The sequence below is a fragment of the Thamnophis sirtalis genome, unplaced genomic scaffold (assembly GCF_051295495.1).
Source record: "Thamnophis sirtalis isolate CommonGarterSnake01/CBP01778 unplaced genomic scaffold, rThaSir2_p1.2 scaffold_5, whole genome shotgun sequence".
Taxonomy (NCBI): domain Eukaryota; kingdom Metazoa; phylum Chordata; class Lepidosauria; order Squamata; family Natricidae; genus Thamnophis; species Thamnophis sirtalis.
In genome coordinates, this window is record NW_028261385.1 from 122,196,991 (window position 1) to 122,214,292 (window position 17,302).

The following is a 17,302-nucleotide window of genomic DNA, read 5'->3' on the forward strand; positions in this document are numbered from 1 at the left end:
CACATATGTATTTAAATGTTTCCTCCCTGCACAAATGTATTATTTGTCTTTTGGTCAGCTGCCTTATTACTATGCTTTTTTTTTCACTGTAGCTTTCTTGTGCCTTAGTGCATAACCAAGCCGACCAATAAATTGCACAAAATTTTATTAAAGTCAACAGTATTGATTGTGAGAGAATGGAAGTAACATTATTTAGAAAAGACATAACATATCATTAGAGTTAACATCACCTTGTTAGCTTGAAGTCATTCATACCTTAGGAAAAATACTGTTTCCTTTTCTATGACAGAGCAAGAGACAACTAATTTCTAAATGGAACCATTCAGAAATAGATTCAAACACAATTAGGATGCAAAGGGAAAGAGAGATGGTACATCTAGAGTGATTATGGTTCTATAAACAATGGTGTAAATTGTGTTCCAAGTACAGCGCACATGCCAGAAACACACGACACTTTGTCATGTAGGCCATATTTGCTAGTCATTCGCTGGGCTGGGCAGGTATAGTCTATAAGGAAGTGATTTTAAAGTGCCAATACCGCACACAAAAGGTTCACTGGGGGCACAATGCAAGCCTTTCCCCTTATTCATAAGAATTAAGACAATACTTATCACCATACAGTTTGATATTACTTCAAATAAGTACAATATTTATTAAACATTTCTTCAGTTTGTTACATTTTGTGCAACAAATTACAAGAGTCTGCAGCCACAAATTATATGCAGAGTATAAAGAAAAATCAGCATCTGCGATCCAAAGAACTATTATGGGATTGCAACTTCCTTTTGAATGGCAATCCCCCTCCCCTTAGTGAAATGCCCTGCTATTTCAAAAGGGAGTTGCCAAGGGAGGTGCTGCTCAAGAGTCCAAACCTGCTTTGGCTGCACACTGTTATTTAGTGCTGATCCCAGGTAGTGTGTTTTCTTTCCATTTCCTTAGAGCTCTACATGGAACTAGTAAATTAGATTTTATACAGAATGCCTTATGAACTTTGTGCATGGAAAAGTGACAGCCACAATTGTGCTGTGGAATACAAAAACAAAGACTAAACTTCATCTTCAGAAGCCTAAACCCAACATCTAAATGTGCCAATATGATCAGAACAAAATAATGTTCAAAATTTAGACAACCACAGGAAACAATCCGGTGTAAGAAAAAGTAACAAAGATTACACACATTTATAAACCAGCACACAAGAGGTTTAACACATTTCTGAAAATGAAGTTAGCTTTATTGAGATCGGGGAATAAAAAAGTCAGTATTGATCAGTTACAATCTCTGACCTTTGTGGAGACGATAAGATTCTGTTGTAGTGCAGCTACATACAGTACAATTCAGGCATTTTTCAGTTGGGTTCAGATTTCAAATTCGTTGTTGAGAAAGAGCTGGGAAGGAAAGTTTTAACAGCAACCTCCGCTGGACTGCTTGACTGGAGTGCTTTGAATTTTAACATTGGATTTCTCTGAACCACCTGCTGTCGCTCCAGGACCCATTCGTTTTTTGATCTCAGCAGCCATGGTCATGAAAGATTGTTCTACATTGGTTGCATTTTTTGCACTGGTTTCCAAAAATGGAATCCCAAGAGAATCTGCAAATTCCTGTAGAATAAAGACATCACTATTAGTTCTATTACCCAGTTTTGGAAAAGAATATATTGCTCTCTATTTAGCTAATTATGAAGAGGAAGCATCAAAATCACTTTTATACAACCTCACTTAGATTTAACTATTATTAGTTTGCTTTTTATATAGCCTTTCCTTCAGAAATTCAGGGTGGGATATTCAGTCTTCATCTTCCAAATGTATGCTGACAACTTTGTCAAGAAACTAGGCTAAGAAATAGTGACTACCACAAATTCAACCAGTGAAGTTCCACTAGTAAATACAGACTTGAATGTGGGCTTCCCGTGCTTAATTAAATGTTTTAACCACTATACCACACTCATTCTCAGCATTATACACCACCACCCCCAGTTTATAAATATTGCAATGTATTCAACAATACTTTTCTGTTTTTAAAGATTAACGTTTTTTAAAAGATAGGCATACCTTCGCTGTTGTATAATCTACGACTTTTTTTGTAGTCAGATCACACTTGTTTCCTACCAACAACTTGTTAACATTTTCACTGGCGTAACGATCTATTTCTTGAAGCCACTGTTTTACATTATTGAATGACTCCTAAAAAATAAAATAATATATTAAATCTAACCTCAGCCATTTAATATAGCGCTTTTGGATTCTAAGACAAATCACATTACATTTTAAATATACCGTATTTTCACCCATATAACCCGCCCACGCAAATAACCCGCACACGCATATAACCCGCGGGTTTTCCGGATCGTGTAAAATATTTCCCGTATACCCCGCCCACGCATATAACCCGCCCACGCATATAACCCGCGACGAGTAAAAGAGAAGGGAAACAGCTGAGATGGGGGGGGAAGAAACGGAGAAAGAAGCCTGCGCACGCTGGGGAAGAGGAAAGGAACGGAGGAGAAGGAAACAGCTGAGATCGGGGTGGGGGAAGAAACGGAGAAAGAAGCCTGCGCACGCTGGGGAAGAGGAAAGGAACGGAGGAGAAGGAAACAGCTGAGATCGGGGTGGGGGAAGAAACGGAGAAAGAAGCCTGCGCACGCTGGGGAAGAGGAAAGGAACGGAGGAGAAGGAAACAGCTGAGATCGGGGTGGGGGAAGAAACGGAGAAAGAAGCCTGCGCACGCTGGGGAAGAGGAAAGGAACGGAGGAGAAGGAAACAGCTGAGATCGGGGTGGGGGAAGAAACGGAGAAAGAAGCAAGCCTCCGATCGTGTAAGCCTCCGATCGTGTAAAATATTTTCCGTATACCCCGCCCACGCATATAACCCGCAGGGGGCGCTGTGCTTGTAAAAAACCGCATATAACCCGCGGGTTATATGGGTGAAAATACGGTAATCCCAATAGAGGCCATCTCTCTCCTTTGCTTTACAAATCAGGAATTTCTGGCTTGAATTAAGGAAGATTTCTCTGTGCCTCAAGACTCTTCTTTTAGGCAAAGACATATAAAGTTAAAAATAATTTGTAGAAGCATCCGAGATGGGGGTGGCGAACTAAGACTCAAAAGTGAGAGAATGTACAGTCACCACTGAATTCAATCATCTCTTCACCTAATTGTTGCTATATACAAAGTTACACTTCTCTATAACATGCTCATTCAAGTCCTTCAAATGTCCAACTAACAAACTTACCTGATCTGTAACATCATACACAACTATGATGCCATGAGCTCCTCTGTAGTAACTAGAAGTAATTGTTCGAAATCTCTCTTGTCCTGCTGTATCCCACTATGAAAAAAAAGTTGAATAGTGCTTAAAAGACTGCACCCATTCTGATTTGATAGCAATAAGACATATACCTCACAGTGTTTCACAGCCTCTCTACTCGGTCTACAGAATCAGCATACTGCCCTCAACATTTTACCAACCTCGGAAGGATGGAAGGCTGAGTTGACCATGAGCTGGTGAGACTTTAACTGTCAAACTGCTGGTAACTGGCAGTCAACAGAATTAGCCTACAATAGTGCATTCTAACCACTGCACCATCAGGGCTCTTAATGGACAGATTAAAAAAAACTTTGGTAATACTACTAGTCAACTAACTATTCTGAAATACCTACCAAAGATCAGATGAAATAAAATACCTGAAGCAATGAAACAGAATCCACTTCACTGAAATTAACTATAAAATATTGTTGGGGATTTAATGTTAAGATCATGGCATTACCAGAAAGCACAGGTAAAGGTAATTTCTTGCCAACTTTTAAAATGAAATCTAATTCTGATGTTTCAGGGCAAGCATTCCACACAATTTTCATTTCTGAAAAGGCAGCTAGTTTAGCCGTCCACATTGTGAATTCTGCATTACTACCTCCAAGGAGAAGACTCTGTTGGATCCCGGTTTCATTTGTCAACAAATGGAATTTTTTTGTTCAGGCCTATCCTGGATATACCCTCAGTCAATAGGAGTGTTTTGGCAAGTTTGCCACAAAGTACCTTCAAGCTACAAAATACAGAGCAACACTTGTTATATACGCTTAACATATAAACCAATTCACACTTGCTGCTGCTTCACAGAGTTTAGAACTAGCCACAATGCAGATTTTCTAATGGCATAATTGCCCTATGAAGTTTACAATGCCCTAGGATAGAGCATCTTTCGAGATTTACCAAGGGATACTTACTATCTGAAGCTTGATAGTCTTGCCATCTAACTCTATAGTTCTGATTTTGAAGTCCACCCCAATTGTGCTGATATAGCTTTCTGTGTATGTGTCATCCTAGGAAGAGGAACCATTTTTAGAATCATTAGTAATACTGTATTCCAAAATATCACCACCACAGAAAGGAAAAACCTGTCTCAGAATAAACAAGTACTTGATTAAACTGAAGCCATGGTGGATAAATTTGCTAGAAAAAAAAAATGGACAGTTTCTACTTGAGACTGCTCAGATGATGATGGGAAGATTCAGTGAACTTTATTAAATGACTGCCATTGGTTGATCATACAGGTAGACCTTGAATTATGATCACATTGGAACTGGGATTTCTGTTGTACGTTGTTGTGATTGTAAATTGAATCAGGCTTGATTTTATGACAACTTGTACAGTGGTTATTAAACAAATCCAGCTTCCCCAATGGGTGTTTTGCCAGAAATAGGCAAAAAAAGGCATTAAAGCATGATCACATGACCATAGATTGCTAAGTATTTTACAAATACTTAGCAAGTATAAACATTATGGAGGCTAAACCATCTAGATATTTATACTATTCATTGTTATTGATCCAAATATGAGAATGCAAGACAACTTACTGCAAACCGAAGTAGCAGGCAAGATTTTCCCACACCAGAATCTCCAATAAGGAGTAACTTGAATAAATAATCACTGCAAAGAGAAAACCACAATTATACATACAATGTTTTGATGGATTAAAGCTATTTATTTATATATTATTTTGTTTTATCTTTATTGAAACTGACAATTTTTTCCTGTCAAATTATGCTAGGAATTATATAAATGGATTTTATACTGAAACCCAAATTTAAATTAAATTATGTGGAAACTAAATTGTGATGAAAATTAGAAAATAATAAAACAGATCTTCAGTTTTGTTATCTTTCTAGATCAATTAGTCAATATAATAATTGGTACTTTCTGATAGAGAATTCTAGTGGTAAGAAATAACAGCTCCTCCAGTGTTTGCTGGACTCTTTTGCAATCTGTCTTGAATATGTCTATTCCACATCTACTTTTTATAATCAGCTCTTGTGGAATTCTTTAAACAGTACACTTAGCAGCGAAGAGGCAAACAAATCAGCCTACTGTTATTGTAAATCTATTCTTATTCCTCCTCCTGCATCTCAAAAATAACAAGACCCTGTTATTTTCAGGGAAACATGGTAGTGATTATTCAAAATTATAACAGCACTGAAAAAGTGACTTAAGACCATTTTTCATACGACTGGTGCAGCATCCCTATGGCCACATAATTGAATTTTAGATGCTTGGTGACTATAATCCTAGTAGTGAGCCTACAGTGGATCTGAGTTTCATCTGAATACTATTACTAATTAAAGGGATTCTCAATATATAAACTTTAAAAACAGTATATTTTGTCATTTTTTCATTGTATATGTTGAGCTAACAATCACTGTTTTTGTTGGTGAAATAATGTGAAGATTACCTTACTTGTGCCATCTCCTTTAGCAGCAAATACCTCATTCAAAGGTCTTGTATGTATTGATCAATCCTACTTGAATTTCATTTTTTTTCATTTCATTTTATTAAGATTTATAGGCCGCCCTTTTCCCTGAGGGGACTCAGGGCGGCTTACAATCACAGGGGAGGGGGTGCAGTATCAAAAGACAAAACAAAATGTGAACAAAAGAAAAATAATAAAACACAACTTTCATTCAACAATCAACACTCGGGCGGGTAAATTGGGAACCTATCCCCAGGCCTGTTGGGAGAGCCAGGTCTTGAGGGCTGCGCGGAAGGTCTGGATGGTGGTGAGGGTACGGATCTCCACGGGGAGGTCGTTCCACAGGGTCGGAGCTGCAACAGAAAAGGCTCTCCTCCGTGTAGTCGCCAGTCGACATTGACTGGCGGATGGGATTCGGAGGAGGCCCTATTCTTTTTATAAACTGGTTCAACTCAAATATTTTGGAGCTATCTTACATGCTGATTACTTCAGGTCACATCACAACACTTCAACAGATTTAAATTCAGGCCTTAGATTTGGCCATTCAAAAATGTATTTTTTTTCTACTTCAGTGACTCTGCTGTAGAAGTACATTTAGGACCACTGATGTACTGCATCACTCGCATTCACCTCATGACTGGCTAAACTGATGTTCTCTAGAATGTATTGGTCCAAATTAGAATCCATTGCTCCCTGATTATTTGCAAGCCATCTGGGTCCTGAGGCTTCAAAACGATTTCAAACAATGCTACTTTTATTGCTATGTTTCACTGATGGGGACTAAGATTGTTTTGTGGGAATACAGAATTCTAATTTCTCATCAGCACTACAAAGTTCCATTTTTGTCTTGCCTACCCATCCAACATTGTTCCAGTCTGCAATATGTGGTATTGGGCAAACTTGAAACAGGTAGCAATGTGCTTTCTGGAAAGCAGAGACTTCTTGTTTTCTATCTTCTCTTTTTTAATGTTTTCCTTGGGAGAATTTATCAGTCAATGCAACACCATGTGTAAATCCTTGCATTGTCACAAGAGTATTGTATATTTTATTCTTGAAATTCTTGGGGCTTTTTTGACAACTACATCTGGGAAGAGGGTAACAATGTTATTATATTTCTCTATTTGTATACTATGTGTCTGACTATGGCATGATGGAGAACAAATTGCTCACAAAAGATTTCATAGTTCTTTACAGTTTCCTCAGCAATGATAATCCTTTTCAGAGTTCAGAGATCTCATCTGGTTAGGCCAAGATTCAATTCCATTAATTGTGTCCTGAGAAACAGACTTAATCTAGCAATCAACTAGATTTAACTAGTGTTAAGAGAACCACCACTACCCCAACACACATGTGATTATCATCATTTGGATCATCTAACTCAGGGGTGTCAAACATCAAGTGCTGGCTATGTGCACCCCAAGTTTAGTTAAGGGTTATATGTATATATATGTACACACACACACACACATATGATACATCCCGTGATGACGATGTGGGTTTAACATGCCTGATCTAATTCAATCCCTTAAGAGAATGGTGGGTCAGTGTTCAATAAAAACATGACACAGTATATTGTTTTGTGTAACCAGAAGCTCTTTATCTATTAATAGGTGAGATAAAACTCCAGTTAAATTGTAAATCAAGTAGTTTGGGATTATGAATAATTCTAAAGGGTTTACAAACTTCCACTACTGTATGTGTTTTAGCAACAATACAACAGTAATTTCTATTTGCTGTTTCAGAATGTTTTTTCATCTTTCCAATCTTGCCTAGATCCTTGGTATTCTTTGTAAATTGCCAATCCAGGTTCTAATCAGACAAGCCAATTCTACTTAGTTTCCAAAATCAGGCTATGTCAGGCAAATATCTTGGCTAAAATGCATCATTATTAACAGAATTATTTATTTGAATTAGTTACTTTTCAACACTTTACCTATCTAAAACAGATCTTACATTTTACTTCACTACCGTAAAAATGGACAATATTTTTAACTAAAACTTACTACTAAAGGAAATCACTGAAAAGTTGCTGCAGTTGTAAACTACAGGTTGGTTTTAATAATTACAACTGCATTTTAGTACTTTTCTATGTTGTAAATAACTGAAGCATTAAGCCAAATGCTGTTCTGCTCTTCTATTAAACTGAAGCATTAAAATTTGAAAATACTTAATTATGAAACTTTGGTTGGGTTGCTTGCTGTGCACTGAATCCAGGATCATCATATGTAATATTTCAGAAGGAATGCAATCCAATGAAGAAACAAATCAGCTTCTCTTACTTATAGTATCTATGTACTATTTTATTTTAATTTCAGTTTCAACTCAATCTCTCATGTTCATAATTTTAAAGCAATATTCTAGTCCAAGCATGTAAAAGGTATTTCCCAAAAGTTTCATATAGATATTCAAAATGCTGAGGGCAAGATGGGATCCTAAAAAGCCAGTGAAGCAACACAAGTCACACCAACCATCACCTTTGGTCTATTCTTCAGAACTATCACAGTCAAACCAACATTATCTGATTCCAATCCGATAGATAAGAAAATGTCCCCTATATCATGAATTAGAGTCCTATCAATCTTTGATGTTACTCAATATTTCATTTGGGAATTTCCAGAAAATTATTAAATTTTCAGAGTATAAAATGTACAGAATCCTATATAAAAAAGCTACAGTTTTAATTTGTTAAGCAACAACACAGATATATCAAACATTTGTTTTGGATGCTAAAAACGAACACACTTAATCTTCAAGCCCTAGTTCTCACCACATGCAACTTTAACTCATGATAAAATTAGACTTGCTGTTCCAAAGTGTCACTGCTAAGAACAAGATTTGATGATACTCAGCCTTTAAGATGTAGAAATCAGAGGGTGAGGGTGGATGATGAGAAAAGTTATTGAGCAATCAAAAGTCCTTAATGTTGTTTCCATATTTCTTCTTTTCATTTCTTAGAAGTGTTTCACTGCAATGCAGCAACATTGCAAAATCAACTTAAGCTCAAAAAGCATTCTAAGAATCATGTGTCAAACACATGACCATAAGCTAAAATGAACATCCACGATAATCAGTCAATAGCAACTGGTCAGCAACTGTGAATCAGCTACAAAGAAATCAAATGGTAAAGATTACTTTATCCATTGTAAAGTAACACTACTGAATGTTCACACATCACAAAATTAAGTGAGAATACCATTTATTTTGCAATGTGGGGCGGGCACAGACTTCTTTGCAACCTAATACATAAGCAATCAGTTCTCAGTATAGAAGAACTAAATGTTAATTCTTAATAACATCTCATAAAATCTTCTCGCCTCCATTCTGTGACATACTGTATTGTCACAAAAATGTCCCTACATACAACATTAGAACTTCTTTTCAGTTTCTCAGTAAACTGTGAAGATAAACTCCACAATAGTAGCTGTTCAGAACAAATTACAGTATAGGATTTTAGGCAAGTCATTCCTGATTAATTTTTGGTTTTTCTTACATTAGGAGGCCATTTCCTCAAAGTCATTCTTTTTACACATTGCAGATAGTACTCATTTAGACTTCTATTAAGAAGGTCTCAAAACTGTAGCTGCCTTAACTCTGGTTGCTGTACACTAAGTCCACCAACAATCAGAATACTATATCCCTATTTTTGTTACTGTTGCACTATGGAAAATTAATTATATGTAAATTGACATGAGTTATTTTCCAAACATTTGCAACCAAATTATCCTTCAATATAAATTATTCAAAGAGCCGTGCTTTTGAATACCAATGCTGCCAAGCTGAAAATAACAAGTTTTCTTGTTATTAAAGATAAAGTAGGGATAGAGAAAAACAAGCTACATACATATGAAGAGGAAAAGAAGTCCAGAGTTAGGCTGTATTTTAAGTTTAAGAAATGAACAAGAACAGGAATGGCTAGAGATAAAGGTAAATATTTTTTTACAGCAAAGATAAAGGTGAGGAGACTGGTAAAGACAGAATGTAATATACAGGGACAGGCAACTGTCAACATTAAATCCCCCTTTATAAATTTTTGGAAATGCCTCTGGCTCTGACTATTGAACCTCAATGGTACAATTAATTGCCATTAATTGTGGGGAACAGATGAGAACTAAGCTCTATTGCAGTCATATCATAGTTAAAACTGAAAGCAACTGAAATTTCCCCAAAGCCCACTGTCATCCCCCACCCAATAAAAATACAGCTTTTTAGGCAAGGCTTCCCACCTAAGCAAAGTAGAAAAAAAGTGCAACATATAAAGGGAACAGAATAACCATTAGGGAAAGAAGCCTATTAAGGAAATCTATAAGCCAATGGAGAGCATATGCCCTCATGTTAAATAGTCACCGATTTAAGACAAGGTGAATTGAACAGATTAAATGAAAAATAAAATAAAATCACACCGAGGCCTACTTGATATATTATGGTGTTCTAATCTCACAATCATCATTTAGTAAATGACCTTGGATCATCTTCCAGTATATCTACCCTCATAGTTGGGAGAACTAAATGGGGAAAAAAACCCCACCTGTGTACATTTCCCTAAATTCCTTGGATGAAACCACACTTTCCCCCTTCACTTAACCTAAGATACTTCTATTAACAAAAGTTATCTCACGATTTTTTTTAATTGGCACACCATTTCCCCACGATAAACTTTAACAACAGTTATGATCTTGATCCTGGATTGCTCACCTAAATCGTGGTTAGAAAAGTATATGGGTCGCTCTTCGAGAGCAACTAAGACACAGAATAAGACCTACAAGATTCCCAGCTACAAAATACACCAAGTAATGAACCGACTCGCTTAGCTATCGGAAGGACTGGGACCCTCAATCCACCCCCAATGCTAAGATGATTATTTACACCTTACAAAAAGTTTCGGGCCAAACCCTCTTTCAAAAGGGGGAAAGAATCTTGGAATGCATCTTTGAAAACATCCTAAAGCCCAAAGCCACCAGTTCTGTTTACTTGCTGCGGGCACAAGGAACCATCCTAGACCCCTCCAGAGCCACGGCAGCCTCCCCTGTTTTCCCGAAGACTGTTGGCCCCAGAGCCGCCAGTTTTCCTTCGGCAAGGAGAAATTGCTCCATCCCGTCATCCCGCCCGTCATCCTCGTCTCCCGCTCCCTCTACACCCTTGCCGCTCCCTTCTGCCCCAACGCACACCAGAAAGCCGCCACACGGTACTCACTATTCGGGATTCATACTGGACATGTCAGCGGGGGCCCCCACGGCCTTTAGAGAATGAGCTCTCTCCGCGGAGCAGGCGGCGGTCAGACCCACCACCGGCGGCTCCTGGGACGATCGGACTGCCTAGCCAACCAGACACCCAGAGGTGACAGACAAAACACGGGCAACAGCGACGTCTCCTTCCAATAGGGACAACCCCTCCCCACACAAGCGGCGTCTGCAGCCGTCTCCGCTCTGGCACCTAAAACTCAAAATGGCTGCCACCTCAGAACCAGGAAACGGAGAAGCCTCTGGTGGAGGGTTGGGCCTTACATGATGATGAGAAGGCGGAGGGGAATCCTTGGCAAGGAATGCTGGGGAATTGAGTTCCCAAGTCCCGCGACAGCTTTCGGGTTGCTTTGGAGCGGAGTCCGCAAACAAACTCGCTTTCCCAGCAAACCTACAGACGGGTCGACGCGTGCGTAATCAGAGCTCTTTCTTTCGTGTTTCCCGGTTGACTCAACTTTGATATTTTGATAACCGATTGGCTGACAGGTTCAGCCGGCCGGGTAACGTCAGCAGGGAAACGTGGCAGCTTGGGCGAGCCGTTTGATTTCTGCAAGACAGGATGGGGAGAAGGCGGGGCAGCAGCGAAGGGAAAAGCGACGCCAAGCTGTTTTGTGGGCGGAGCGATCGCGTGGAATTGGAATTTGAACTGAGGTTAGACGTAGCAATTAGAACACAGTTTTTTAAAAAAAAAAAGTGCTCCGTGGACAGAGTTTCGAGTCCAACGACGCTGTAAAGGGAAAGTATTCACCTTCAAAACGTTGTGTAAATACTGCCAGCAGATTTTTCTTCACGCCAGGTGAGGACTGATAAGCATTCTGTACAGGTGGATTGAGGCCTTATTATTTCGCAATTTAGAATGGATTATAAAATCTAAACTGACGCAAAGTAAACCCTTACAGATTAATGCCGCTAGTACTCTGCTGTTTGCCTTTAAATAACTGAGATTCCGTTATCCAATGTCAGGCTAACATGTAAAAAAGTTGCTAACTATAAAATCTCTACCCCCCCCCCCCAATAAGCATTTCCTAAACCCTTAGGTGAAATACCACTACTCTGCACCTTGTGTATTATTAATAGATGATTACAAAGTTATTTACAATATGGAGTCTTCCACAATTCCTTTCTGCCAAAACATTTTCAAGTATCATGTTGAAACTAATGTGCTTTTCATAATATAAAAATGATACATCTTCGTATTTAAAAGTGGGGGGCACTGAACTGTGCTGGTTTCCCCCTTCTACCAGGATGGGTGTCCCAGGCCTCAGCACTCTCTCTCTTCTATGTATCATGCACATGAGGCCTCTGGGTGAAGTGATCCAATGGTCGTTCAATTCTAGAGCTGATCAGAAGTTCGGTTCCCCCACCAGAGTCTCCTCCTAGTGTGGCGTCCTTTTTCCTCTACCTGTCATAACCGAAAGCCCTAACAATTGTGGAGCCAACAGGAAAATCCGCCCCTTGCCATAGAGTCTTCTCCTGGCGCTGTGCTTCTCTCCCTCCCCCCCCCTGCCCCAACCAGAAGCTCCTCTCAAAATTACGGTGCCACCCGGCAACAGGGAGCCACAGGAGTGGGATGAAAGAGCCACATGTGGCTCCAGAGCCATGGACTGCTGACCCCTGGTTTGGAGGAAGTGTGATAGGTTTGACTCAAGCCAAGTAAGGCTGAGTGGCATTGAGCATTTGTCATATTCCAGTGACAAGGTTTTTCCACAGATGGTCCTGGAAGGGTAGCCCTACCCTAGATAGACCCAATGACTCACGGCTCCTGCAAGAAGAGTAGGAGTCAGCGATGTCTAAGAGGGCTTTTCACACTTTAGTGTTGTAAACCAGTTGTGCCCATTACTGGATCAGGAGGCTTTGTTCATAATCACTCATAACCCTTGAGACCTCTCATCTGGATTACTACAATGCACTCTACATGATGCTGCCCTTGAAGAGCATTTGGAAGCTTCACCTGGTGCAGAATGTGGTTGCATGGGTGTTAAATACCGATATGTTCAATACATTTAACATCACTGCTACATCAGTAGCATTGGCTACCAGTGAGCTTCTGGGTGTAATTCAAAGTACTGGTTGGTTGTCATATTTAAAGCCCTTCATGGCTTTGAACCAGGATACCTAAAGGGCTCTCTACTCCTGGTTATTTCTACTTGTGCAGTTTGGTCCAGCAGGTTGGGCATGTTGTAAGTCCCATCAGCCAAGGGATGTCAGCTGGGAGGGACTAGGAGATGTACCATCCTGCTGAAACTCCTCCCCTCTGGAACATTCTGCCTTCACAGATTAGGATGACCCTGACTCTTCTGAAGATATGGTTATGTACTTGAGCTTGGGGCCCTGAATTTGTTAAGGACTTCATTTCTTGGTTATATTAACACGTATGACAATAATTTTACTCAGTGGCCATGTATATTTAGTTTGTACTGTATTGTTATTTTTGGGTTTTTATGAGGTACACTGCAGCTATAGAAATCAAATCAAATCAATCAATATGAATTAGATCTTTTAAAAATCACAACAATTCACTGTTATTTCCCCGCATCTAATGCAGTAGTTCCTGTTTTTTAAAAGGTTGAATTTAAATATAAATTATAGGTTGTCCTCAACTTATGACCACAATTGAGCCCAAAATTTGTGTTTCTAAGTGAAACATTTGTTAACTAAGTTTTACTCCATTGTATGACTTTTTTTGCTGCAGTTGCTAAGTGAATCACTGCATTTGTTAAGTTAGTAACTTGGTTGTTAAGTGAATCTGGATTCCCCATTGATTTGGCTTGTCAGGTTTCAAAAGCTGATCACATGACCCCAGGACAGTACAACTGTCATAAATATAAACTTGTTGCTAAGCATCTGAATTTTGATCATGTGATCATGGGGCTGCTGCAATGGTCATGTGAAAAACATCATACACATAAGTCACTTTTTTCAATGCTGTTGTAACTTTGAACGGTCACTAAATGAACTGTTGTAAGTTGAGGACTACCTGTGTGTGTGTGTTGGTTAGGAGCTGGGGGACATATATGGATATTGGGTGAGCAACTTTGAGCCAGTCATTCTCTCCCAGCTCTACAAAAAGTCTAGCTATCTATTAGCCTGCCTTTGATCAATATGAAAGATTACATTCCATAAACTGTGAAGACGCATTCATCATGAAGTGGAGTGGTCTGGACAGATAGATACTGTAGACAGTCAGAATGAAAGAAACCCAACATAGTTTAAAATGCAAGCATTAAAGATCATATTCTTGAAAGTATATTGACGACATTAGTTTCATTCAGTTCAATCAAGATAATCTGAGAGGTTATACACAGCCATAATTTGCAAGTCCTATAGAATACTCAATATAATTAAGACTATCAACAGTCATTTAATGCCGATATAATAGCACAGAACTTGTTAGCCATCAATAGGACAGCACTCTTTATAAGCTATTAACAACTGGCAATATCTAGCAATAATATTATGGTACTCAAATTCCAAGTTCCAAATTTTACACTCACCAATTTCAACGTATGGGTACCATGCACAAATAGAACTAACAAAAGCAGAAACAACTGTAGTTTTTTTCTCCTGAAAAATATCAGAATAAACAAATGCAAATGAATATATGCCATTATAAATGTAATTATAATGTGCAGGCACATCTGAAGCTAATTTTTTGAAAGTATTTTAAAACTGGTTGAAGAAATAGCTATTGACCCAAAAATAATAGCATCATGTTTGCTTTACAGAACAAAAGCAGCGTCTAAGTAAAACAGCCATGCATAATTATCAACAATCCAAATTTCCCTAGAGTGGCAAGCTGTAATTATATTTTAAAATGTCGGGGTATTCTTATTTCACCCTCTTCAGAGGCAGAATTTTGTTGTTTTCTAAATGTAGCTACTCTAGGCAGCCTTCCACTTATCTTCAATCTAGATTCTAGAAGATAAGATTTTATATTCAGCACCATCTCTAGAAGACAGTCTTCACTAAACTACATGTCTTCGTGTGGATTGACATATCTAATGATTGTGGTGAAAGTTGTCCAGGGAAGAATGGCATTTGAGAAATGGAGATGGTGCAGGATATAAGAGATGAGATATTACTTGCTCCTTATATCTTTTAGATTGAAGATAAGTGAAAGGTTGCCTAGAGAAACAACATTTAGAAAACAACAAAATTTAGAGGGTATTTTAAGACTATACTGTAATGTAAACACTAATACAGAGAACTTGTGCCAACTTCTTTCCTTCTCCCATCCAACCTGAGGAAGATAAGATTGGTGCTGTCCTTTCAGCACCAAACAAAAATCTTCCTTTTGCTTCCACATTAATTACTTTAAATTCATCACAATTTAACACAGGAATGATCTACATTAATAATCAGATAATTACCAAAAGCTATCTTGTAGCTCCTTGATTACAGAAAGATTTCCCAATGTGGGGAAAAATAGCAAGCAAAAAGCAATAAAATAGTGAGTTATAGAATAGAGGAGTTCTTCGTCACATTCTTACATACTTCACTCACTTCTCCTAAATTAGATGCATAGAACTTTAATCTCATATCCTGTACCTTAAAAGTTTTAGACTCTGAACAGCTGGTATACATCTATCTTGTAATGAAGTGCAACACAGAACACAATTTGAGGAGGGGTCTAACTGTTCTTGGGTAGTTCTTGATCATGGAAGTTCATGTCCTGATGATCATATTTTGATGTTTTCTGTGTTTTCAGCACATCATCTAGTCCACTCCAGCATACTCTTGCATTTCCATGTACCTGTATATTCAGACACTGCTGTGCACTGACACCACTTCTGTTTACACTGGTCATGGATATCATCACACATGACCTGCAGCAGAAAACACCCTGGACTATGCTCTATGCTGATGATGTTATGCTCGCATCCAACAAGTCCAAATATGGAATAATTGCCTAACCATTGCAACTCTGCCTCAACATCAAGAAAACTGAGTACTTAGAGACTGTTACCACCCCTGGAAAGCTTCAACTCAGTGGAGAATTTTGGTGTGGTACCAATTACACAGAAGATGAGAGAAAGCTGGCTCCGCTGATATGGACATGTCCAGAGAGCAGCACCTTCCACCGTTGCCAAGACAGCCTACCAACTAGAAGTCAACGACTGGCGACCTTGCAAGCCTCCAAAAGAGAGATGGTGAGACATCATCAACAAAACAGTCATGGGCCTGTGCACCAGACATAGCTGACCATGCAAAGTGGTGTTCAATGATCCAAAAAGCGGCCCCTGTATCTGTGGGAATATGCTAGGAAGAAGAAGATAATGATCATTTGAATGGTTTAAAAAGCAAGATGGCTTTTTTGAGCAGAATCAAAATTACATGTGTTTTGGGGGATTGTCCCTGGACTTGCTGGCATCTATACTGGAAAAAATGTTGTCTATTCAATTGCAGATATCATCTTGACATCCCTGAAACAACAGTTTTTACATAATGCTGACTTGTATCTATTTAACATACAATTTGCATCTATAAACATACAATTAACAAAATCATCGAAGTCAAAAAATTTAAACAAAACACCAACTCTATTCTTACTTGGGAATAAGTGCTACTAATGTTGTTGTGATGAAGAAAGATGCACAGGCAGGAATAAGGTTAATGGGAAGGCACCCTGAACAGCTTGTGGGAGCTCCCTTTTATTGTCATATACAGCTACCGTGGCAGAAGCTGATTCATTGATTAAACTACACTTTCTTGTACTGATTGGATTAGCTAGACAAAGTCCAAGCTATGGCTATGATACCTATGTGAGAAGGTTAATGAACAACTCATGTTTTCCTGCTGCAAGCGATGTAATGTGCCTACATGCCAAATTTCATGTTTCCCACGTTTATTAATCTTTAAGGATCATTGTGCTGATGTTGCATTCCTCAGCAGTGGTTTGCAAGCTACTGAGAAAAGCAAACATCCCCACATACTAGAGCTACAAAGGGTTTAAAACACCCTTTGTTTAAAATTATTTTTCAATTGGTTATTTACTACAGTTGCACTCAGGTTATTCATACTTGGAGTAGAGCAACTGAAATCAATCTGACATAAATGTAGTCATGAATAGCCTAAGCACAATAAATGTCAGCTTATCTAAAGCAGAATGACTTAAGTTTGAATTCAGATCAGAGTCTTCTTGAAGACACAATTCTTTGCCCACTTATTTAGGAATAAAGCACACTGAATTGAACAATATGCTATATATTGCATTATAAGATTAAGCACCAGAAATCAGTTCACCTTATTTACTAATAACTTTTAAGTAAATATAGGATAAAATGCTCCATGTAAATTTTATATTTTCAAATTGAAAATGTAAAATA

The 17,302-nt window shown here is 38.5% G+C and overlaps 1 protein-coding gene across 1 annotated transcript; it reads right to left on the reverse strand.

Moving 5' to 3' along the window:
- Positions 1-128: 128 nt before the first annotated feature.
- Positions 129-11,166, reverse strand: RAB1A (RAB1A, member RAS oncogene family). The gene is made up of 6 exons (XM_014064140.2): positions 10,930-11,166; positions 4,850-4,922; positions 4,220-4,315; positions 3,228-3,323; positions 2,049-2,180; positions 129-1,598 (listed from the first exon to the last, which is right to left on the reverse strand). The coding sequence occupies exons 1-6, from the start codon at positions 10,950-10,952 to the stop codon at positions 1,401-1,403; spliced, it is 618 nt and encodes a 205-aa protein (XP_013919615.1). The 5' UTR covers positions 10,953-11,166; the 3' UTR covers positions 129-1,400.
- Positions 11,167-17,302: the final 6,136 nt, after the last annotated feature.